The following is a 24,755-nucleotide window of genomic DNA, read 5'->3' as shown; positions in this document are numbered from 1 at the left end:
AGAGCATGATCCCCTCCCTTCGGAGACTGGGCCGCAGGGCAGTATTCCAACATGATAACGACCCCAAACACCTCTAAGGCGACCACTGCCTTGCTAAAGAAGCTGAGGGTAAAGGTGATGGACTGGCCAAGCATGTCTCCAGACCTAAACCCTATTGAGCATCTATGGGGCATCCTCAAGCAGAAGGTGGAGGAGCGCAAGGTCTCTAATATCCACCAGCTCCGTGATGTCATCATGGAGGAGTGGAAGAGGACTCCAGTGGCAATCTGTGAAGCTCTGGTGAACTCCATGCCCAAGAGGGTTAGGGCAGTGCTGGAAAATAATGGTGGCCACACAAAATATTGACACTGGGCCCAATTTGGACATTTTCACTTAGGGGTGTACTCACTTTTGTGGCCAGCGGTTTAGACATTAATGGCTGTGTGTTGAGTTATTTTGAGGGGACAGCAAATTTACACTGTTATACAAGCTGTACACTCACTACTTTACATTGTAGCAAAGTGTCATTTCTTCAGTGTTGTCATATGAAAAGATATAATGAAATATTTACAAAAATGTGAGGGGTGTACTCACTTCTGTGAGATACATATATATATATAGTGCTTCCCTTCTCAGCTGCACATCATCAGACACTCCTTGCTCTCTTGCAGATTTTTTTTTTTTAACAAATACATTTGTGGTCTTTTATAACGTGTTTGTTTTAGCCTCTCCATTTTTTGTCAAAGAAGTACCCCTTGACCTTGCCAGAACTTTCACAGGACATTTCAACATTAACGATTGCACACAAGCATATTTTTAATACACAAAGCAGGAATCTAAAAATAAAATCTAATAAAATATACTCTCTGAAACTCATTGTACATTAGATTTTCAATCTTCCTGAAAATACTTTAATTACACTTTTTTTAAATGTTTTTCTTTTAACCCAGACTTTTTATTCTTAATCTCTCTTCATCAACAATTTCTGTCACAAAACACAAATTAAATTATTTTTAATGAAACCTGACAGATTTAATTAATCAATGTACATACATAGAGCTCACCAAATATGGTAAACAGAAGCTCAAGTGAATTTTAAAATCAGAATTTCAAATTTGGGATCAACTATTCCTTTAATGCAATGACATTGACCTGTTTACATAAATGATAATTTTAGACTATGAAAAACTTACCATGTATGTAAAAGATTTGTTGCTTTCCAATAGTTGCCACTTTTTTTTCCATCAATAGATCGCTGCAAAGGAACTCAACATCACTTGTCATCTGGACCATAACTTCATGACAGCCAGCATCCCTACTCATCGTCTGTTTGTGCATGTTCGGCGACTGGTCTCTCAGGGCTACAAGGTCACTGATGTTCTCTTAATTACAATATGCTGCAAATTTGTCACATAGAGACAAGTAAATCTATCAAATTTCTGTGATTTCAGTCACCATAACGTTTTCATGTCTAAATTGACCCTCTAACACTAGCATTCTTTATTCTTTTTCTATTCTATTTACTTAATTCCTTTTTATTTATTTTAAAAAAAAACCTGCTACGTGTACTGCGTTAAACTAACCAAGATTTGTCTTAGCACTTACATATTATGGCTATTTTGTTAGTTTTGATTGTTTCTATTGTCTGTCTGCTAAATGACTAAATGTAAATGTCATTCTTAGGTAGGTGTAGTCAAGCAGACCGAAACTACAGCCATCAAGGCCTCTGGCACCAACAAGAGTTCTCTATTCACACGGCAACTACATGCACTTTACACCAAATCCACACTTGTGGGAGAAGGTATTGTTTGTGCTCTTACTCAGTAGATTCATTATTATTATTCTTTTGAGATTGATTTCAATATATCCCTGTTGTTGACCAGCAGTAGTTTACTCGATTGGATCGGAAAGATTTTTAAAACATTTTTGAAAGAAGTCTCATGTGCTTACCAAAGTTGCATTCTTTGTTGGATAGAAAGTCATAAATGACAGCATCAATTTGAAATGGAATGTAAAAGTCTTTAATGCCATGTTTTATCAATTTAATGCATCCTTGATGAATAAAGGTATTCAGTTCTTTCAAAATAAACTTAGTGAGCCCAAACTTTTGAAGGGTAGTGTATCTATTTACAAAATGGCCACAGTATCTGTTTTTTTAAATAGTACAGAGCCTGCAATGAATGATTAATTGCCTTTTTCTCAGATGTGAATCCTCTGCTAAAGCTGGGAGATTTGGAGCAAGCTGAAGATGTGGTGCAGGACAGTGGCAACAACTATTTAATGTGTGTGAGCGAGAGTTTTGATAAACAGAGCAAGGAGCTGAATGTAGGAATGGTGGTAAGAAATCATTCTAGTGCCGTTGTAATGCAACAAAAAGTTTTAACTTTTAGGGTTTATTATAACTTTTAATGCTCACTACTACAGCCTTGTCTTCCCTTTGGAATACAGGTGGTCCAGCCGAGCATTGGGGACCTGATGGTGGACTGTTTTAAAGATAATGTGTCCCATTCAGAGCTGGAATCCAGGGTACTGAAAATACAACCTGTAGAGATCCTGGTGCCTTCGGACCTTTCAGAGGCGACTGAGAGGTTATTACGCAACATCGCTCTGTCCAGGTAAATAGTCTTGTTGTACAGAACATTTTATATTTTTTCATTTAAAGATCTTATTGTGATGATTATGAACATGTTTGTGTGATGCTGCATTATAGATGGTTTATAATAGGGCTGCAATAGCTAATTTGTAATCGACAATGAAAACAACCAACAACTAATTTTATTATTGATTACTCATGCCTGAATGCTGTGCACAAAAACTCCAGTCATCGATTTTACAGCCGTGAACAATGCATTTCCATGAACAGAAAGAACCTGAAAAATAATGGAGGACACAGAGTGAGCTGCTGTGGAAGAAGTGCTACCTAGCTTCCCAAAACATGAGAATTCTTTATTAAATGCTTCAAACATACTTGTAAGCATTAGGCATGGGACGAGAACCGGTTTCAAGGTATACCGCGGTTTGGAAAATTCACGGTTTCAAAACCACTAAAATTTTCTGTTATAGGTTTAGGTTAAGTGACTGCATTTTCAATTTTTTTTCATTTAGAAGGATTTTTATTTTTTATTTTTTTTATTTTTTTATTTTTTGCAGAAAATAATTTATTTATGTTCTGATTATTGTTGAGCTGCAGGTTTAGGCTCACTTAAGTGACTGCACGTAATTTAATTAACAATAATTCAATGAACAATAATTCAATTATTTATATTAATTATTTAGCCTGACATGTTTACCATTCCAAAATGTTCTATATGTTTCTTAAAAATAAAATGTATTGTGTTCAGTGGAAAAAACGTTGTTGTTTTTTACCCAGACATTTAAAAATAACATATTTTAGAGCTATAATCGCAATACCGTGAAACCGTGATATTTTTATCTAAGGTTATCATACCGTCAGAATCTCATACCGGCCCATGCCTAGTAAGCATATAGTTTAATGAAGCATGAGCTGTCAGGTACTCAGGGAATGTGTTCCTGCATTTTAATTTTAAAACTTAGTTTGTGCTTCTGTTTTACTTCATCATTTTTAAAATATAGATTTAAATGGCCTTTCAGCATCAAAAGAACCAATAAGCTGTTTGTATGTTGTTTTTTAACATTTGTTGCACATCAGCATAGACTACATAGATACAATCACCATGCTTGTTGTTATAGCCTTTAATTTGCACATTGTTTGAAGCAAACACTGGAATAGCTTATTTCATAGTTTTTCTTTTCAATAAAAAACAGAAAATAATGTTTCATCTCATTAATCAATCAATTGAAGAAAGAATGCACTGATTAATTGATTAAATAATCGTTAGTTGCAGCCCTAGTTTATTATGCATCTTCATTTAGTGTACATGATAGAAAATACTAGCCATGTAACTGATGCATTTATTCACACCAGTCTTATTGTGTGTTTTTTGTTGTTTGCTCTTCAGGGAATTTTTTTTATTTTATTTTTTTTAAATAATGCTTTCTGTGTGTGAGTGGAGGCTGTATTCCAAATTATATAATGATTGCTGAAAGGATTTCTCAGTCCTTGAAATCCATACCAAAAATGCATCTTAGCTAATAATTAAAATCTTCTGTCATGGAAGAAGTCTTCTCTCAATGCTTTCAAATTGTTTTGAATCATAATATGTCTTCAGTGGGAATGGAGTAATAAGCTTTGCAACTCATAGTGACTAGCAATTGTTGACTGTCACCACTAGATGTCAGTAAATGACTGTTACCTCATTACTGACATCATGTTTCATTGCCTGTGAGAACATTCAAAAATGTGAAAATACATATTTTGTTCTTTTTCAAACTTATGTTGTTCACCTAGGCAGCACAGTTAAGTGCGTTAGTGCATGTATGCTAATAGCTAAGCCACAGAAATCATCCTATATGTTTTTATGTACACACAAGTTAAATATACATATACACAGACTGCGAATGACATGTATTTTCTATTCTACACAATCAAGTGCACTTTCTGCTTCCATTTTTCAGTGCCACAGTAGGATACCTCAAATTGAGAGGAATTCCACGAGGGTATGCTGCAAAGCTAGCAGTATTTCCCTCTTAGTTTAACTCAAACTTCTTTTAAAGACCCAGCCAGATTTTGTTGGCTGTTTCAGTGCCTGTGGCCATATGTAGACAAGGTTGCTCAACATAGCTAAGTAGAATGGATGATATTCATTATGGCTGAGCTGGTACTGGTGCTTCATCACTCAGTTATAAAGTGTCTGCATTAAAATGCTGGACTGGACACCGCTTTTCACTGACACAGGATAGTGTTTTTTGTGGTTTTGCTGTAAAAAAAATATATAAGTATAACCCAGGTGATGGTATGTTATCCATTCCCAGCACTGGGGTTGCACAAGTTGGTGCACTCTCAGTACTGGGTTGCGTCAGGAAGGGTATCTGGGGTAAAACCTGTGCCAGATAATCTGTGGATAATTCCATTGTGTGTGTTCCTAATGGGAACAGCTGAAGGAGAGAGAGGGAGAGAATGTATGGTAGCTAGATGTAGATTGAATTATTCCTCCATTACAGAGAATTCAGTGTTCATCTAGATCACAAATAATTTATTAAAAACCTTATGCATTTCACATGCAGGTGTAAAGAAAAATCCTGCAAAAATTATCCCAAAACTCTGTGTGTGCATCCGAGACTGCTATACAGCTTTTCCATTGGCTGACCCAACCACGTTTCTCCTTAAATAAGTCTTGGAGCACTATGAACTAATGTGTTACTTTATTTTCTTTGGATTTCCCAAATAACAGATCCACATCTTCACACACAATTTCCATAATTTTAAAAGAGGTCAGAAACACATTGACTGTTACATTGGCCTAACTTTAGACTGATGAACATGTCTAGATGGTCCTTTATTTAGACAGCTCTTATTACACTCTGTAATGTTTTCGCATGTAGGATGAATAAGTTGGCTCAAAGCAGAAATAATACCTGCAAACCCAAGAGAACCACATACTGAATACTCACTGGCTGCCTGAAAATGTACCTTGTTTTTTTTTCTCCTTGTGATTTGTTATTGTCTGGAATCACAGGTAACATTTCTTTGACAAATCGGGGTCATATTTTTTCACCCTGGTGATCAGGCCATCCAGAGTTCCTCTGGAACACATCTGAGAACAGCTGGTTTTCACTCCTGGTCCACCCAATTGCACAGCCAGTTCCTTGCTAATATTCTGTGATTTCACTTTTTGGAAGATCTAGTTTAAATTTTCCCTGGTGGTCACTGAGATCTATACTTGAGCTTAAAAGTAGGGCTGTCACTATCGATTATTTTGGTAATCGAGTAATCGGTCGACTATCCTGACCTTTAATTGAGTAATCAGATCATTTTTAGCCATTAGTGAGCAATAGACTTTAAAGTGACTTAAAAAATAGATGACAACAGCAATGAGGCAATAATAATTGGTTCAAATAAAATATCAAAAATGTAAAATTGATTGAGGGGGATTTGAACATTCTTTTAACATTCACTTGCTGTTGTCATCTAAAAGACCTTAACCAACCCTGCTCCTCGAGGTCTGCCTTCCTGTAGATTTTAGCTACCAGCTTGTTAAAGGAATAGTTCACCCAAAAAGGAAAATTCTGTCATTAATTACTCACCCTCGTGTCGTTCCAAACCTGTAAGACCTTCGTTCATCTTCAAAACACAAATTAAGATATTTTTGATGCATTCTGAGAGCTCTCTGACCCTCCCATAGACAGCAAGGATCCTTACACGATCAAGGCTCAGAAACATAGCAAGGAGATCATTAAAATAATCCATGTGACATCAGTGGTTCAACCGTAATGTTATAAAGCTACGAGAATACTTTTAGCATCTTTATCATCTTAATTTAAAGAATTAAGATACAATCACTGCACTGTATTAATACATGAGGTCATCTTACAGCGGAGAACTCAAATCTCACGAATGAGCTTCCATGCTGTCAGTTCATCTCTGTAAACATGACCGTAACAATATTTAATATATAACAACACGTGGATTGTGCATGAGAAAGCGGTTTCTGCACCGAATGCCATGATGAGTTTAACAACACTTGCTGCGTGGATCATAGTTCATATCCGGACCGAAGCATGCGTGTTTCAAGTTTTGTGAACACATTTCATTTTCTCTCGTGCTTCAAACATGAACCAGCACCGTGTATGTGCACATATAATGTCTTCTTCATATGAAATATTTGCAAATAAGGGCGCTGATAAAGCGGTATGTCTGATCATGACCGCGATGACACGACGATTATTATGATACACAAACAATGATATAGCCCCATAATTCAAAGAAGATTAAACGCAAAGTAAAAGTAAATCTTTCTGTTTTAAAGATATTTTAATATTCATTTGTTTGTATAATGTGTGTGTTGTAGATCTGTGTTTTATTGGTTGTTTTCTCCCCTCTTCCCATCCTCTACACTCCCACTTTTCCACAGCTTTACATGCCCATTTCTGTAGTCTTTTTCAGATCTAAGGTGTGAAAGACCAGTGCTGAAACAGGGGGGTTTCATGACACTTTAAGGACAGTAATGACAGCTGAAGAACCACCTCAATTTAACCTTAAAAGCAAGTTGTATTGCACCAGGGAATAATGGATAGTAACTGGCTGGCATCTAGTGCTGCATCTAAAAAAGGGTGTTAGTGGTCGAATTGTAATAAAATTCCAGGGGGGATGGTGTGGATGATGGTGGGGGGGATTCCTGTGGCTAATTTTACACAATGATTACAAAATTGGCCTCATTTTTAAAAAGGTTTCTATTTAATGAAAAATTAGCCTTATTAAATGAACTATTATTTATAAGTTGTTTTTTTTCCCCCTTCTGGGGCCTGAAATAGTGGAATTTTGCTCAATATTGATAATTAAACAATATTTTGCTGAATGTGTTTTTGTGCCGTCACCTTGGCTGGTTTAGGTCTGTCATGGATAAATAAATATGACAATAAAACCGCCAGTAGGTGGCAGCAAGAATCATTCAAACCAAACGATTCGTTCAAAACAGCTGATTCAATAGAAACGAAACAAGAGAGACCATCTGATGGAATGAATGAAACACCGTATTGTTATGCACTGTTGCATAAAAGTAATAGCACATTTGTGACCCTGGACCAAAAAAAAAAAGTCATAAGTGTACATTTTTTCGAAATTGAGATTTATACATCGTCTGAAAGCTGAATAAATAAGCTTTCCATTGATATATGTTATTGTATGTTATTCCATTGATGTATGTCCATTGTTAGGATTGGACAATATTTGTCCGAGATACAGCTATTTGAAAATCTGGAATCTGAGGGTGTAATTGTGACCTATACAATGTATTTTTGGCTATTGCTATAAATATATCCCAGCGACTTAAGACTGGTTTTGTGGTCCAGGGTCACATTTGTGCTCACGACCTCGCACACGTGCTGATATACAGAAAAGTACATTGCTTATGCAATGAATATAAAAACGTAAAATCTCATACATGGGTATTTTTGTTTCACATTTCATTGCTGGAATTATAAGGGCATTCTAACTGTATAAGTGCATTCTAATGGGCTTCATTGCGCAGTGAATGCTTTTTGGACTCTCAAAGAGTTTTTTTTTTTTTTTTTTTTCTCCCAAAGTTGGATGAAGTCAGCTCTCCTATCGTCTCTCAGTCCCCTCAAAGTCACACACACATACATTATGTCAGGAGAATGTCTTTAAATTCTGATCAAGGAAAAATCATACCTTCTGTTGTCTTCTTTTTAAAGAACTTCAAAAGTTGAGCTTGAACCATTGTGCGCGAAAAATTATGAAATTGCTTCCGCTTGTGCGCAGCTTGTTACAGTACCAAGTTCTGATTGGCCAATTGCCGTTATATGGTTCGTAAATTATCATAAGTAGAGAATTTTAATATTTCACGTGTGTGATAAGTTTTAGGTAATACACAAAATTAATAATCCAAAGGGGATGGTGGTTTTACAGAGGTGATGCTTTTTGTCATTTTTTTTGACCAAGGGGATGTCATCCCCCCGCATCCCCCCCTAAATTCGAGCCCTGGTGTTGAACAATTAGAAATTCAACATGCTTTTTGTAGTCACCAACACATTTTCAACTCTGCTTTCACATTTCCTAACTGTAGAACAGGGGTGTCCAATCCTGCTCCTGAAGGCCAATATACTGCAGAGTTTATCTTCAGCCAGTTCCAACAAACTTGCCTTGAAGTTTCTAGTAAGTCTGAAGACCTTGATAACTTTGGTTCAGGGTTGGAGCTAAGCTCTGCAGGACAGTGGCCCTCCAGGAAGAGGTTTGGATACCCCTGCTGTAGAAGAACATGCAGGTCATGAATTGGGTTCCACGACCGCCTTCAATGGCCAAAAGTCATCTTCGATAACAATGAGCAGTCATGAGTAAATAAGTGAATGAGTAGTTTTGAAGGTGCTGGCTTAGATTCTGTACTTGCTGGGAGTCCCGACAGGTGGCCAAGGGTCATCAAAAAGCCGAAATTAGTAACTTCCTGAGGAAAAAGAGAAATGACCATTGCAGTCCTGAGAGAGACGGTGCTCAGTTGACAGGGGCAACATCTCGTTTTGTCTTTTAAATGAGACAGATGTTGTTGATTTATTTTTGACTCGAGTCTCTCATCCCTGTGCCTGTGATCACTGTTGCCAAGGGCAACGCTTAAAGGTACTAAGAGGACTGAGGAAGGTAGTAGATTAAATTAGTGAGGAGCACATACTCCAGGCAAGAACGCAGCCTCCCCATCAGACTCGATCTATATCTTTCTGTACTGTCCCATTTGTACTGCTGAAAAGTGTACATACAGTGTCTTTGTGGTGTTTTCAGAATATTTGTTTGAGAATCCCAACCAACCCAACATGGCAACACCAATGGTAAGAGTCTGGAGGCGGGTTTGCTTGACCAATGGCAGACAGAGAGACCTGTTTAATAAACAGTCATTGTTTTTGCAGTCCTGATTGGTGTATTTGTGCAGAAATTTCACACCTAAGCTTTAATCGTTCTGATCACACTCACGACCTCAACTTTTCTTTTCCTAATTATGGGTTCTCCCTGCCTTTGTCTTGTCTCCAGCTGCTACTTTTTTGCCCCATTTTACCTCCTTGTGTTTTATAACCAGACATGTCTGGCCTTGTGGTTCTTTGCGGTCCTTCTCCTCTATCACCCTGTCATCGTTTTTCTATGAACATAACCTCTAATATTGTATTAATGGTGCTAGAAAATCTTTGGGAAAAAGAAGCATGAAGCAGAATTATATATCAAAGTGTTTAAAGGTTAAAGCCTCTGACCTATCCACCTGAACAACTGTCAAATCACTGCGTAGGCATTTATGTCTGCATACAAGCTTTAAAGGGCACTGTTGTTAGATAGCTTAAACTCAAGACTTGTTAAAATGGAGTGTGTGTGTGTGTGTGTGTGTGTGTGAACTATGCAGGTTTGCATAAGTGCTGTCGGTAAGCCTTCATTCTATCAAGTGATGGTTTATGTTTGTTTTTATATGGAAGTAGGAAATTAATCGCACCTTGGAAAGTGTTTTAAAGGGATAGTTACCCCAAAATGAAAATACTAATACTAATATCTGTCACTAATTACTCACCCTCATGTCGTTCTAAACCCATAAGACATTTGTTCATCTTCGGAACACAAATTAAGATATTTTTAATGAAATCTGAGAGCTTTGACTAGGGATATTTTGGTTTTAGTTTCACTGTTAAAGACCTTTTTTCTATACACCAAATTTAACAACTAAAACAAATGGTGAATGCTGATTAAGTAACATCTTTATTTGTACTGTTGAATATGTGTTGATTGTGTTGTTTGGATTGTAGAACTATGCAGTTGTTGCCATTAATTTCACGTGGTTACAGTTTATGTTTTCATTTAAGGTCAGTTTTATGTAGTTTCAACCCAATTTAAAATCAAAAGCCAAATGCTGATGTCAGGACCATCTATGTTTTAATTGAATGTAGGCTACTTACTGCGCAGTTACTGCTGTTAATTTCAGATGGTTACAGTTATTGTTTGCAATAGCCAAAAGCCAGTTTGGCCTGTAAAATGCCAAATAAACATCTTATTTATGTATACTTTCATTCTTTCTTGTTTGTTGCTTAAAGAAAAAAAAAATCAGAAATCGTAATCAGCCTATTTGCTTTTAAAAAATCGGAATCAGCCATGAAAAATCATGATCAGTGCATCACTATTTCTGACCCTCCATAGTCAGCAATGGAGCTACCACGTTCAAGGCACAGAAAGGTATGGACATCGTTAAAATAATCCTTGTGACATTGGTGGTTCAACCTTAATTACATGAAGCTATGAGAATACTTTTTGTGCACAAAGAATACAAAAATAATTACATTTATTCAACAATTTCTTCTCCTCCATGTCAGACTACGACAAAGTCATTATTTTTGTTTTCTTTGCGCACAAAAAGTATTCTCGCTGCTTCATAAAATTACTGTTGAACCACTGATGTCACATGGACTATTTTAACGATGTCCTTACTACCTTTCTGGGCCTTGAACGTGGTAGTTATGTTGCTGTCTATGCAGGGTCAGAAAGCTCTCGGTTTTCATCAAAAATGTCTTAATTTGTGTTGAAGATAAGAAAAGTTAAAAGTCTTAACGGTTTGGAACAACATGAGGGCATAATTAATGACAGAATTTTTTTTTTGGATGAACTATCCCTTTAAAATCTGCACCCACTTCAAGGACCTTCATATTTTCCTATTTCTAAAATGCTGATTATGGAGGGCCAGTTTATCATCATTGTTAAAATCTCACATTTGTTCTCCATTTTTCCATTCCATTCTTCATGTTGCTGTAAATACTATACAGCAGTACAGACTAATGTAAGGTATACTGGTTTCCACTGCCAACCATGTGCTGTGTGCTTAAGTTCTCAGGGGTGTGATAGTGCGGGAGGGCCCATAGCAACTGTTGCCGAGTGGTTGCAGTGCTGTGGGTTAATGAGAGCCTCAGGGGAATTGCAGGTGGTGTGTTGAAGGTGCCACTGCCATCAATTTCTCCCAGTGCGCACTGCTTACTTGAAATGGATTCTGAATGCTCCTCTGCCGTACAGATCAAACTACTTTAATTTCTTCATACACAACGCAATCACACTTCATCACAGGATTTTGTCTGTTGTTTATTCCTCAAAATAACTTGGCAAATTTCCTCCTGTTTTCAGTATTTGACAGCCAACGAGGGTAATAGTTTCTACATTGAGCAAACCATCTATTGGCGAGCTGTGAGGACAAGAATAAACTGTTTAAAATACAACCAGCACACATGTATGCAAATATTATAATGCAAAGTTTTAACCCAATCTTTCATGACCATGTAAATTTTGTTACATTTTGTACAAGGAAGGATGTGACATTTACCTTGAAGCATTTTTAAAGGGGTAGTTCACCCCAAAAAGAAAATGTAGCCATCATTTACTCGCCCTCATGTCGTACCCAACCTGTATGAGTTTCTTTCTTATGTTAAACATAAAAGAAGATATTGTGAAGAATGCTGGTAACAGGGTTCGTACAAGGTGCTTAAAGTACTTGAATTTGACTTTTTGAAATTTAAGTCCTGGAAAACCCTTAAAAAACAGCCATATTTATGAAAAGGTACAGTACTTGAAATGTACTTGAATGCTTAAAAGGCAGTATATATAAAATTACTGTTAATTTTTGTTTTCGATAAAAACAATCTTTTCTTGCAAAATTATCGATGCAGCGTGTCTGATATAAATATAGAGCCGTTTCGCCTGGCTTCCGGGAGCGCACGAGATCTCTCGATATTATTCCTTGAGTTGAAAAGCAGTCTCGCAATATCAGTATAAAGTTGATTTTGGGGTAAGACCTTTGAAGGTGCTTGCATTATATTAATCGGTCTTTTATTGCATGTTCTATTTGTTTGGATTTCATGAACGCACATAAAGTCTGACGCACTTTGTGTTGCACTGTTATTTACAAGCGTGAAGCGCGTCTCCATCTCATCAGCTTGGTCCACAAACTCTTCCTCTGTATATGCTGTGAGTTTGGGTTGCTTAACTTTCATCTGGGAAAACAGTGCACGTTATCTCACTAGATTTGTAATGTAAATAATTTATAAACCTATGCAAACACAGGAGAATATTTCAGATCAACATATTTCTAGATATGCGATTTGTTGAACATCGCTATTTCAAAATAAAAGTTAAAACCCTCGCTCTGAGTTGCATGTGGCCAAATATTAAAATTATATGGATTTAAACGTGGTTGAATCACGCTGTAAAGTGAAACATCAGGCGTTCAGGTATTTGTTATAAAACATAATGTACTTAAGTTGGTTATATTCATATTATGTATAAGCATATTACATTATGTGTTTTAAAAGTGTTGTTCAATAAAACCATGTGATTACTTGATTATTTGAACCAATTATTATCGTCTCATCGTTAATTTATTATATATAAATGTAGTCAATATAAAGCCTGTTTTTCACTTACGTCTATTTTATTACTAAGAAAAATCAGATTGCTGATGATCATTACCAAGATAATCGTTAGTTACAGCTCTAGATTAGTTAAATATTTCGGTAACACTTTACAATAAGGTTCATTAGTTAACAACATTAGTTAACATGAACTAAGAATGAATAATACTTCTACAACATTTATTAATCTTAGTTAATGTTAAATTCAGCATTTACTAATGTATTATATTCTCAAGTTGTGTTTGTTAACATTAGTTAATGCACTGAACTAACATTGAACAACTGTATTTTGATTAACGTTAACAAAGATGAATAAATAGTGTTATAAATGTATTGATCATTGTTTGTTCATGTTAGTTAATACATTAACAAATGTTTACTACATTGTTTTGTTTTTTGTGATTTAAAATAAATATTTTGTCATTTTAAAATTTCTTAAAAATAGTATTAAAATATTTTCTCGTTCTAGTGAACTAAGTATCTGTATTTTGTCTCTTCTCGTGAGCTAAGTGTATTGTCACATCCCTAGTGTCTACAAGCATGATATAGCTCATAACCTGCCAAGTGTATGATGAAGTAATTAACTCTTCAGGTCAATCATATATTCATTAAAAAAATCACTTTGAATAAGGAAAGCGATAACTTTGCCATAGTATCCTTTCACGTTGCCACAGCCATCACATGATTTGCATGTGCTGCACTTTATTTGTACCATTTTGTTTTATTTGTTTATTTATCAGAATTTAAAAGATAATAACGATATTGTGGTCTCTGATTTTAGTCCTTGAAAACCAAAAAAGTAGTGCTTGAAAAGTCCTTGAAAGTCCTGGAATTTCATTTTGCCGTTTCTGTACGAACCCTGTGGTGATCAAACAGTTGATGGTCCCCATTGACTTCGAAAGTATTTCTTTCCCTACTATGGCGGTCAGTGGGGACCAACAACAGTGTGGTTCTTCGGAATTCTTCAAAATCTCTTCTTTTGTGCTTAACATAAGAAACAAACAGATTTGGAATGACATGAGGGTGAGTAAATGATGACAAAAGTTTCATTTTTGGGTGAACTACGGAACTTTTAACGGATCAAAATGTTGTCAACATGATTTATGGCAGTAATGTATACTGTAACTATTTGAGAGACTATATCAAATATTTGTATTTGAATAAATTAATTTCTCACTGCAAGAGTATTTAAAATGAAGACAAAACGGTGATCAAAATGACCTAAGATATTGCCTTCTCTAAAGCATGTATATAAATCTTATCGTTAAGAAAAAAGGCCATAGACGTATGAGCCCGAGCTACCTTTTGTGACAGTGTTTGCATAGTTGTGATTTGTAGAAACAGTCACCCATGGGCACAATACTGTTTTAAATTAGTAATAACTATTTGTTTTTTCCAGCAAGTCGATTACACTGTTGGGGAAGATAAAGCTGGCTGCACGCTTGCATAGGCCACATATGTTCTTTGGTTGCCCCAGCAACAGCACAGAGATACAAAGAAAACCTGCGTCCTTGAGATCTCTGTGGTGTTGAATGGTGGGGAAGCAAAAGTGAATGGACTGATGGTGAAGCGTTTGTGTGTGTGTGAGACCTTGCACCTTAAATGCACTGAGAAAATCCACTGTTATTGAAAGATTTAGGATGAGACCAAAAAAAAAAAAACTGAATTCGTCTCTTCTATGAATAATTTCTATTATGTAACAAGAATGTTAAGTAACCTTAATTAGTAATTTCTAAAACATGTCAAGCTCATATTTCATCCTAAAATCAAAACAGAAAAAAAATTAATTTTGATGAAACCATCAATATTAAGTATTTTTTGTACTTTTTTTTAATAAATTGTGACATAACTCTCATGATAGTTAAGCATCCCCGCCTCAAATTTTCCTTACTGTAACATATATATATATATATATATATATATATATATATATATACAATTCTTTAAAAATCCTACAATGTGATTTTCTGGATTTTCTTTTCTCATTTTGTCTCTCATAGTTGAGGTATACCTATGATGAAAATTACAGGCCTCTCTCATCTTTTTAAGTGGGAGAACTTGCACAATTGGTGGCTGACTAAATACTTTTTTGCCCCACTGTATATAATTTTTTTTTTTTTCTGTTTTTTTTAAAGTTACTAAGGTGGTTCTCATTATTGTAATATAGTAATTATTACAATTTCAGGAAGGACACATTTGATCACATTTGAAGACATTTGTAATATTACAAAAGATTCCTTTTACAAAAAAAAAGCTTTTCTTTTGAACTTTTCTGTTCATTAAAGAATCCAAAAAAATGTGTCATGGTTCCACAAAAATATTAAGCAGCACAACTGTTTTCATATTGATAATAACTAGAGATGTTTCTTGAGCAGCAAATCAGCACATTAGTAATTTCTATATGACCATGTTACACTAAAGACTGGAGTCATGACAGCTGAAAAATATATTTATATTAAAATACGGTTATATTAGCCATGGTGCGCATAAGAGAGACGTCTTTCAAAAATATTTAATAATCTTATGAATGATAGTTTACATTATTTTTTGTATCCATAAAGACAATAAATAATTGCATGACAAATATTTAAGTCAAATAATATACATTTCTGCATTAAGATAAGAATTTGGGTGAAAATTAGCTTATCCATTAAATTAGTTTTCTAAAAACCTAATTTTCTTTAGGCAAAATTAATTATTTTTAAATTTAAATTTTAACATTTTCATCACACTGTGTTTATCAGCATGTAAGATCCATGGAGATCATCCATCCATGATCACTGATAACTATTCTACTATAGTGAGCTTAAAGGTGCAATAGGAGATCTTGGAAAATGCTAACTTTAGCCTGATAGCACTGAAAGCGAACGTCCCATCCTCCTGCAATCGCTGTCTAAAGCCACGCCCCCTGCACGCATATACGCTCACAGACCAGAATACCAGAGACATTACTACAATAGGCTACATCAGCGGTTTCCAATTCTAAGCGAGCGAATATTTTCCATACAAAGGGCATTAAAGTGTGCGAGACGTAAATTAAATTGTATTTATTTACAGAGGTATATTATTTCACACTTCTCTAGTAAGTTTCGTCTGTGTGTGAAGACACTGTGCAGCGCAAATCCGTGAGTGAATGTTCCGAATTGAAATAAAATTCAACGGATTTCCCTGCTCAGGGAGTAGAGAGCAATGAACGCTGTGTAGGGAGCATGTCAATGAGAACACGGTTCATGCAAGTAGCTCTCTTCTAACGAGCTGGTTATATGAACCGAGTGTGTTGATGAAGCAGACATGTAAAATATGCAGAGCGGGGGGCGCGAGGACTAGAACTGGGAACCGCGCTGGGCTACATCATGTGTCATTCACCGGTGAGAAAACTTTATAGAACAGTTAGTAAAAGTGCTACAATACCAGGAAGGAAGATCGGGTTGTTGGGTCGCTCTGTCTGCACAGCATACGTGAACGTGCTGATGATCCTGTCTGTGCGAACAGGGTGCGCAGAGCTGTGCTAATACATACATTGACAGGCAGGTAGGAAAGTCAGTAAAAACGCTTGGACGGAGCGTTTTGATTGGACGAACATTTCTTGGTCCTACGCCTTACACAGAATTTATAAATACAGATAAATACATTTAGACCACTTAACTTAATGATTACTATCGGAATGTGAAGAGACTTTCAACTAGTATAACAAAAAATGTTTCTGAAGAAGCACCTTCAAGGACCTGTACAGGAAAACTTTTAAATTTTTTTTTTTTTTTTTAACACTCTATGATCTATGATCATCTATTCAAAAAAAAATTTTTTGTCAGTAATTTTCCTGTTGTCCTGTGTAAACCTACTGTTTGTCTCCTCTATCAGTGTCCAAGCAGATGACCGAATTCGCATTGAGAAACGGGAAAACTCCATGTTTGAATACCCAGCCGCAATGAGAATTATCAAGGATTTCTATAGAGACACCCCTCATCCAGCTGTGGGAAACCAGGAAAAGGGTAAATGGCTTTATCTTTGTCTCCTGTCTTTTTTTTTATGTCTGTCCTCCAGTCATGATGAATCATCGGCTGGTCTTTAGGATAGAGATGTCTACCCAAACTGATGTGAGGTCAGTGTGTTTAATTGAAAAATCATTCCCTGTAGGCAGAAGGGTGGCAGATCAATGTCTGCTGTCCTTTAGGCTGGACATGTGTAGGACAAAGGGTGGTGGCTTTTCCTGGCAAGACGGGGACTAAATCACCTTTTTGTCTTGTTTGGGATCCATTAATTGCACACAAAAGACTCCCTCGCCATCACTGAAGTTTTCTCTGATGCTCCTTGCTTTGTACCTCAAATGCAGCTTGATGTCACGTACGAATGAAGTCTTTAGTCTAATTATTGTTCCCAAACACCTTCTGTCATGTTTATTGAAAATAGGGATGTCAGAAGCACCGGTGCTTCAATACCAAGTAGATTTTAAAATTAAAACAATGTAACAGTCCAGTTTTTTTCTACAGTATTCGCGGCAAAAACCAGCATGAACATGAACACAAAGTTAAACCTGAAGGGGGAAAATTGTGTAGGTAATTTATAATTAAATTCAAGCTATTCAAGCATTCAATTTATGTTAATATTTATATCTGATTGATTTCAGTAGTTCAGTTTCACATTTGGTGAATTTTGCATTTTATTTTCATTTTCTTAATAATTACATAATAACACTTGAAACTGCTGTTAGATAACTAAAAACGATCCAAGCATTGTTTGCGTAATTATTTAATTACTGACTGTTAACTTGAATAATTACTTGGGAAAAAATATATATCATATATCGTTTGAGCATTGAATGTGTGATGTGCGCATTGCGATAGTCACATCGCAGGATGTGCGATGTTTAGTAGGCCTATAGGCTATACTGATCGTTATATTTATACTGATTGTTTTCTTTGCTCACACACAGCCACCGACGCGACAGCTGTACAGAAATACCCATTTTAAATGCATTTAGCAGCAGAGCTACTGCAGTGCTGGAAATCCATTTATCCTTTGTTGAAACTTTCGCGTTGTTGTGGAGAGTGCAGGTCACAGTTGCTTAGCAATGGCAGACGCCACAAAAGCGCAAGCCCCCGAGCGCTTTGGAAAGAAGGAGAAAGCGGCACGGTGGGCGTTTTCCACGCATTTTAGGCATGCAATGTGAACGGCCCCAAAGTCTGTCTACACTGGATGTGACAAAGCGACCGTTGCAGATCATTTGAACTTTGTGTCAGTACGTCATAAATAGAACGAGGCATCAGTTTACTGGCAGGGATTTGTTGTGTCGTGCCACATCCAGTGTAGACAGCATCATTGATTATAATGGGTCGCACTGCGCCACTCGCATCCGGTGTAGACCATAGACTGGTATAGACACGGTGAGAGCCATGCAGATGCACAAATTATTCACCTCCGTGTCTAATTGTGCCTGAAATGACACATACGCGCGAAACTACACTGTGTGCAGAATTATTAGGCAAGTTGATATTCTGGTCATATTTTTTTTTTTCCAAGAACATTTGACCAATTTCAAACCACATCAATCTTAATAACTACTATTGATTTTGTATTTAATCATTTCTAAGTTATATATAATTGTCCATGAAGGCTGAAAGTCAAAAACTCCTTATTTCAGGTGTGCTCAATTATTAGGCAGGTTTTCTTTTACAGATAAAATGAGCCAAAAAAGAGATTGAACTCAAAGTAAAAAAAAATTTAATAATTAAATGCCCATGAGAAGGATGCAATACTAATTCAATAATAGAATTAGCAAAGTTAAGGCATGATCATTGGGCAGCTAAATGCTCATTGGGTCAGAAGGGTCAGAAAAAACAGGTGGAGAAGAAAAGACACGTTAACTGCAAAAGAATTAAGAATTAAGGTGAAGAATTAGCTGTGAAACCATCAGGAATCATTTAGTCTCCAGCGCCACCATTTTCCAGAACTGCAACCTTCCTGGAGTCTCCAGAAGTGCAATGTGTCAGGTTCTCAGAGACCTTGCTTGGGTAAAAAATGCTAAAAAAATAACCCTCACTTAGGGGTGGGCGATATGGCAAAAATATAATATCACAATATTTTTAAGAAAAATCACGATTCATGATTTTATCACGATTCTTTGTCATGTTGGTTTTACTATTTTGCAAGTTGTCTGAGCATTACAGCCAAACTAATTTCCCTATTATAAAGACAAAACCTTTCAAGATAACAAAAATATTAAAAAAGAATGGCGGATATTTAGGCCAAAGTGGGCGACGATAAAAATCTTTGTCATTATTTTATCTTTGTTATTAAACAATTTGAACAAAGATACACATTACAAATACACATAATATACAAATAAAACAGTGTTTTATTTTCAGGTACAATAGGTGTATTTAGCAGGAGCATTCAAGAAATTTAAATCAACAATATAAAAATAAAACACTATATAGATTGATTCCTATTAAATCAACTGTATTAACGTTTTTCAGTCAAGAGTAGTGAGTGATTTTTCTCTTTGTGTTTTATTAACATTGAAGGAATAATTAACCTCAAAATAAAAAGTGTTTTATATTTATACCATCATTTACTCACTCAAAAGTTTCTTTAAACCTGAATGAGTTTCTTCTGCTAAACATAAATGCTATTTTGAGGAACGTGGAAAACCAAACAGTTGCTGGTCCCCAGTGACTTATTCCATAGTATTTTTTTTTTCCTTCTATCAAAAGTCAATGTGGACCAGATACTATTTGGTTACCCACATTCTTCAAAATATCTTCTTTTGTGTTCAGCACAAGAAAGATATTAATACAGGTTAGGGACAACATGCGAGTTAGTAAATAATGACATAAATTAAATTTTAAGGTGAACTATTCCTTTAATTACAGTCGGCTGCATGTTCAGTACTGCCCCTTTAAGACATGCACGCATCCGTTTTCTCTCAGCTGTTTACTTACTCATTTTAGACATAAGCAACGGAGTCTATACATAAACCTTGTGTGTTTTGACAGTATTAGTGCACAAGATAACTTAGTTCAGTAATCAGGCGCTTTTTGACAGGCTTTAGCACGCGCGCTTCGGGTGTACGGGCTCAGAAAAAACGCACGTCAGGCCGACACGTGAATAAAACATTTAACCGGCAAGGCTTTAAAGCAGATCCGAATAATGTACAGTATATTGAGACGGAGGAATAAGAACTGCAGCTGATAGAATGTGCGCTGTAGCACGATACTACGATATTTCTTCAAAAGCAGATCGTGGAGACATTTTTATCGTCCACGATCAAAAATCGTCATATCGCACACCCCTACCCTCACTTAATATGAATAACATGAAATTTATATTCCAGAATCTGGCAGTAAGTTTTATGAGTTCATTTTAGTCAGTCTCTGCAAGACAAACTTTTTAGGATAGGAGATGGAATAAAAATGAGCTCCTAAAACTTACTTTTCAGATTCTGGAAGATAAATTCTTCAAACAGTGGTACAAGAGGATGTGATGCTGGTCCTTCAAGAGTCACTCTCAACTTATCTGTCCATAAATCCTATACAAAATCAGTCTTCATGTATTTCACAACACTTCAGCATGTTATTCATATTAAGTGAGGGTTATTTTTTAGCATTTTTTACCCAAGCAAGGTCTCTGAGAACCTGACACATTGCACTTCTGGAGACTCCAGGAAGGTTGCAGTTCTGGAAAATGGTGGCGCTGGAGACTAAATGATTCCTGATGGTTTCACAGCTAATTCTTCACCTTAATTCTTAATTCTTTTGCAGTTAACGTGTCTTTTCTTCTCCACCTGTTTTTTCTGACCCTTCTGACCCAATGAGCATTTAGCTGCCCAATGATCATGCCTTAACTTTGCTAATTCTATTATTGAATTAGTGTTGCATCCTTCTAATGGGCATTTAATTATTAATTTTTTTTTTACTTTGAGTTCAATCTCTTTTTTGGCTCATTTTATCTGTAAAAGAAAACCTGCCTAATAATTCAGCGCACCTGAAATAAGGAGTTTTTGACTTTCAGCCTTCATGGACAATTACATATAACTTAGAAATGATTAAATACAAAATCAATAGTAGTTATTAAGATTGATGTGGTTTGGAATTGGTAAAATTTTCTTGGCAAAAAAATATGACCATAATATCAACTTGCCTAATAATTCTGCACACAGTGTATGTCACAATGCATGTCTCTGCAAGTATCCTTGTAAACACCATTGCTTATGGCTTAGGTGAAGGTAAACAATTTAGAAAGAAAATGGATGTGTGTAACAGTATATGGGTTCACAGCAGTTTAATGTTCCTGTTTTCTGTCAAATGTTAATCAAACAACAAAACACACTTTTTTTTTCTTTGTACAAAATCACTTTTGTAGGTTTAACATTTTTAATGGATTTAATTTATACAGTGAGCAGTGTTATTTTCTTTTTGATTAATTTCTGTACCTGAAAACTAGCCTACTTGAAAAATATAAAGCACTACTTTCATTTGTATCTTTGTTCTGTTATATTTATCTATGCTTTTAATTTGTTTATTTCTTATGCTGATTTACTCACCTACAATATCACCCCAATCATCAAATTATTATTATTATTATTATTTTTTTATTTATTTTTTTTTTCTTTTCTCCAAATAGAGCTATTCAAGTCATCTGGTGATATTTTTTTTTTAATTAATTTTTTTCTCCAAATCGCAATATATATCGCAGAAAAACTAAATATTGTAATGTGAGTTTTTTCCAATATCGTGCAGCCCTGGTTGAAACTACTGTAATTTTCACACATTTTACAATTAATATTTGTGAAATATTATTACAATTTATTCCTGTGATGGAAGGTTTACATAAATTCAGAAATCTTGTTAATATGCTGATTAGGTTCTCAGGAAACATTTATTACACTTGATGTTGAAAACGGTTGTGCTGCTTAATATTTTTGTTTTCGGGATTATTTGATCAATAGAAACAACAGGAAAAAAACGGCATTTATTTAAAATAGAAATATAATAATAGAACATTCTACATTTTTTGGTAACACTTTACAATAAGGTGTCATTTGTTAACATTAGTTAATGTATTAACTAACATGAACAAACAATGAACAATGCATTTATTACACTATTTATTAATCTTTGTTAATGAAAATACAGTTGCTCATTGTTTATTCATGTTAGTTCACAGTGCATTAACTAATGTTAACAAACACAACTTGTGATTTTAATAATGCATTAGTAACTGCTGAAATGAACATTAACTAAGATTAATAAATGTTGTAGAAGTATTGTTCATTCTTAGTTCATGCTTACTAATGTTGTTAACTAATGTTAACTAATGAACCTTATTGTAAAGTATTACCAATATTTTTACTTTTGATCCAATTTAATGCATCTTTTCTGAACAGAAGTATTAATTTCGTAAAAAAAAAAAAAAAAAATCTTAATGGCCCCAAAGTTTTGAATGGTAGTGTATACAGACAGGCAGAAACTTTAAAACATATTTTTTAACACTCAGTCTGTCCAATTGCACATTTATGCTAAAAGCACAAAACATTAGTCAGAACAATTAGATAATATAGTATGTTTTTACGCATTTTTTCTTTCGAAATAGGTTCCTACTCCCTCTGTATGGGTCTGGAGAGCCCCATCATCTGCTGTCTTGGTCCTGTGATCCAGTATCTGACTGAGTTTAAGCTAGAGAAGATTTTACTATATTCCAGGTACAGTTTAGCCAAAAATGAAAATTTTGTCATCATTTATCACCCTCATGACTTTCTTTATTTCATGAAATGCAAAATGATTTAGTTTAGCACAATGTTCTTGCTGCTCTTTTCCATACAGTGAAAGTGAATGGGGACTGGGGCTGTCAAGCTCCAAAAATGACAAAAATAAGTTATAAGTAGCCTATAAACATTTATCTACATCATGTCAAGGTCATTCACATCAGGTTTAAAAAGAAAAAACGTGAGAACATGTATATTTGATGACAGAAAAAAGGGCAAATTTTAATTTTTGTGTAAATCCTTTTTCTGTTTTTCCCTTTGGTTTCTGTTTTTGTTAGTTTGGATTTGTGCTTTGACAGTGCTTGTTGTGTGGTAATAATGAATATTTGAATAATAATATAGCAAACTCAACAAAGTGTTAACTATGTGTTCACTGTGTATTTCCTGAATGAGTCAGCGTCTGCTACACCTACACTTTCCTCTCTCGTTGGCTTTTGCTTCAAACACATTTATGAATCCTGTGGCATAGCGTGAACCTATTAGGAGACAAACTCTGTTATTTTTCCTCCTCACCTAAAGTAGACACATCTCACACCTACTTCCATCGGGCACATAGGTATTAACAAGGGCCTTCGTTTATCCAAGTATAGCGTAGCAGCGGGAAACAGAGCCAGATCTGAATCATGATGCTAGTAGAGTGTCACCCCTGATGTGGGAATGTTCAGAAACATCCTGTAATTACAGACTGATTAAGCATGTTCTTTAAAGAAAAATAAGAGGCGTTGACCTTGCAGACTTTCTGAAAGGGCCTTAATTAACATGCATCATTAGCTGAAATAGAGCCTTGCTACCTAATAGTTTGTCATGACTGTGTATTGTTGCTAGTCTGACTTCTTTCAAAGATGTGAAAAGGTGTAAAGATGTAATTATGAAGCTGGAGTTGTTCTTGTGGAAAGCACATTTTGGTTGTGTTGTGATGTTTGCAGCTCGTTCAAGCGGCTGTCGAGTGACGCTGACCATATGCAGCTCAGTGCTGCTACCATGAAGAACCTGGAGATCCTGTGCAACCAGGTCAGTCAAACTGAGGAAAACATGGCTGATTGAATAATTTACTGTTTACACCTAGTACTAACATCCGTCTTGGGTGACCTGATGATCACTTGTGCTCAGCCATTAAACATTGCTATTTACATAACGTGTCTAAAATGATTCTTCAGAGATCACTTGTGATTGGATTTTGTTAAGGGGAGTGTCTATGTGCATCAGTGTTCTGTGAAATCTTGTTCATGTACAACGGCGTCCAAAAATCCAAGAAAACATTGTGTTGGTATATGAGAAATACGTTTCAGTTTCTGCATTTTAGATGCTAATTCAAATTAAATTTGCTAAACAGTAAATTTGTGTAAGTGTGCGATCATGTGACTGTCCTATGTTCTTCCACTGAGGCTCAAGATGCTGATCATCTCCTGCAGCCACTAAAGCAAAAGAAAAAAAAAAAAAAAGTATTTTTTTAATTTAATCTTTTCACTGAAAAAATATAAATAAAAGAGTAAATTACAAGCATTTCTTGCTAGTGGTCTCAGATTAAGAAGTTTTTGAACAAAATTATAAATATTAAGTATGTAATGGCTAAATAGTAATAGCTGAAACTCAGATTTTCAATTTTACAGTAGATCAAGCTAAATGATTGTAACTGTGACAAATAAACCAGTGTAAGATCAGAAAAAATAGTATTAAATATTGCTGCAATAATGACTATGGGCCCTATGTGAGGTTCAAACCTATGACCTTTCAACGACTTGCTCATTTTTTTTAGTGAGTTTTAGTAATAGCGAGTTGAATGTCAGTATTAGGCAAATTACTAGGCAAGGCATATTTGGAGCACAAAATATCCGTTTGACAATTTTTGTCAGATGTGGACTGAACGTAACTCGATTTCTGTGAAGATCAGACAAAACCTGTAGGAGGATTATTACCAAAATCTTTTTTGCAGTACAAAGTACATTTCTTTTGATTATGTAGAAATGCATTGTCCGTTACAATGAACATCACATTTAAATAAAAA

General features: G+C 35.4%; 1 protein-coding gene across 3 annotated transcripts in view; it reads left to right on the top strand.

Annotated features, from left to right (window-relative positions):
* msh3 (mutS homolog 3 (E. coli)) overlaps positions 1-24,755 on the top strand; it is a 77,826-nt gene that overhangs the window by 14,296 nt on the left and 38,775 nt on the right. For all 3 annotated transcript variants that reach the window (XM_058775994.1, XM_058775995.1, XM_058775996.1), the window contains exons 5-11: positions 1,231-1,347; positions 1,663-1,780; positions 2,183-2,316; positions 2,428-2,594; positions 16,849-16,979; positions 22,579-22,687; positions 23,677-23,761. In XM_058775994.1, coding sequence (XP_058631977.1) covers positions 1,231-1,347; positions 1,663-1,780; positions 2,183-2,316; positions 2,428-2,594; positions 16,849-16,979; positions 22,579-22,687; positions 23,677-23,761 — 861 coding nt within the window. The remainder of the gene's footprint in view (positions 1-1,230; positions 1,348-1,662; positions 1,781-2,182; positions 2,317-2,427; positions 2,595-16,848; positions 16,980-22,578; positions 22,688-23,676; positions 23,762-24,755) is intronic.

The sequence above is a fragment of the Onychostoma macrolepis genome, chromosome 05, assembly GCF_012432095.1.
Source record: "Onychostoma macrolepis isolate SWU-2019 chromosome 05, ASM1243209v1, whole genome shotgun sequence".
NCBI lineage: Eukaryota > Metazoa > Chordata > Actinopteri > Cypriniformes > Cyprinidae > Onychostoma > Onychostoma macrolepis.
This window is presented reverse-complemented; position numbering and strand designations above follow the sequence as displayed.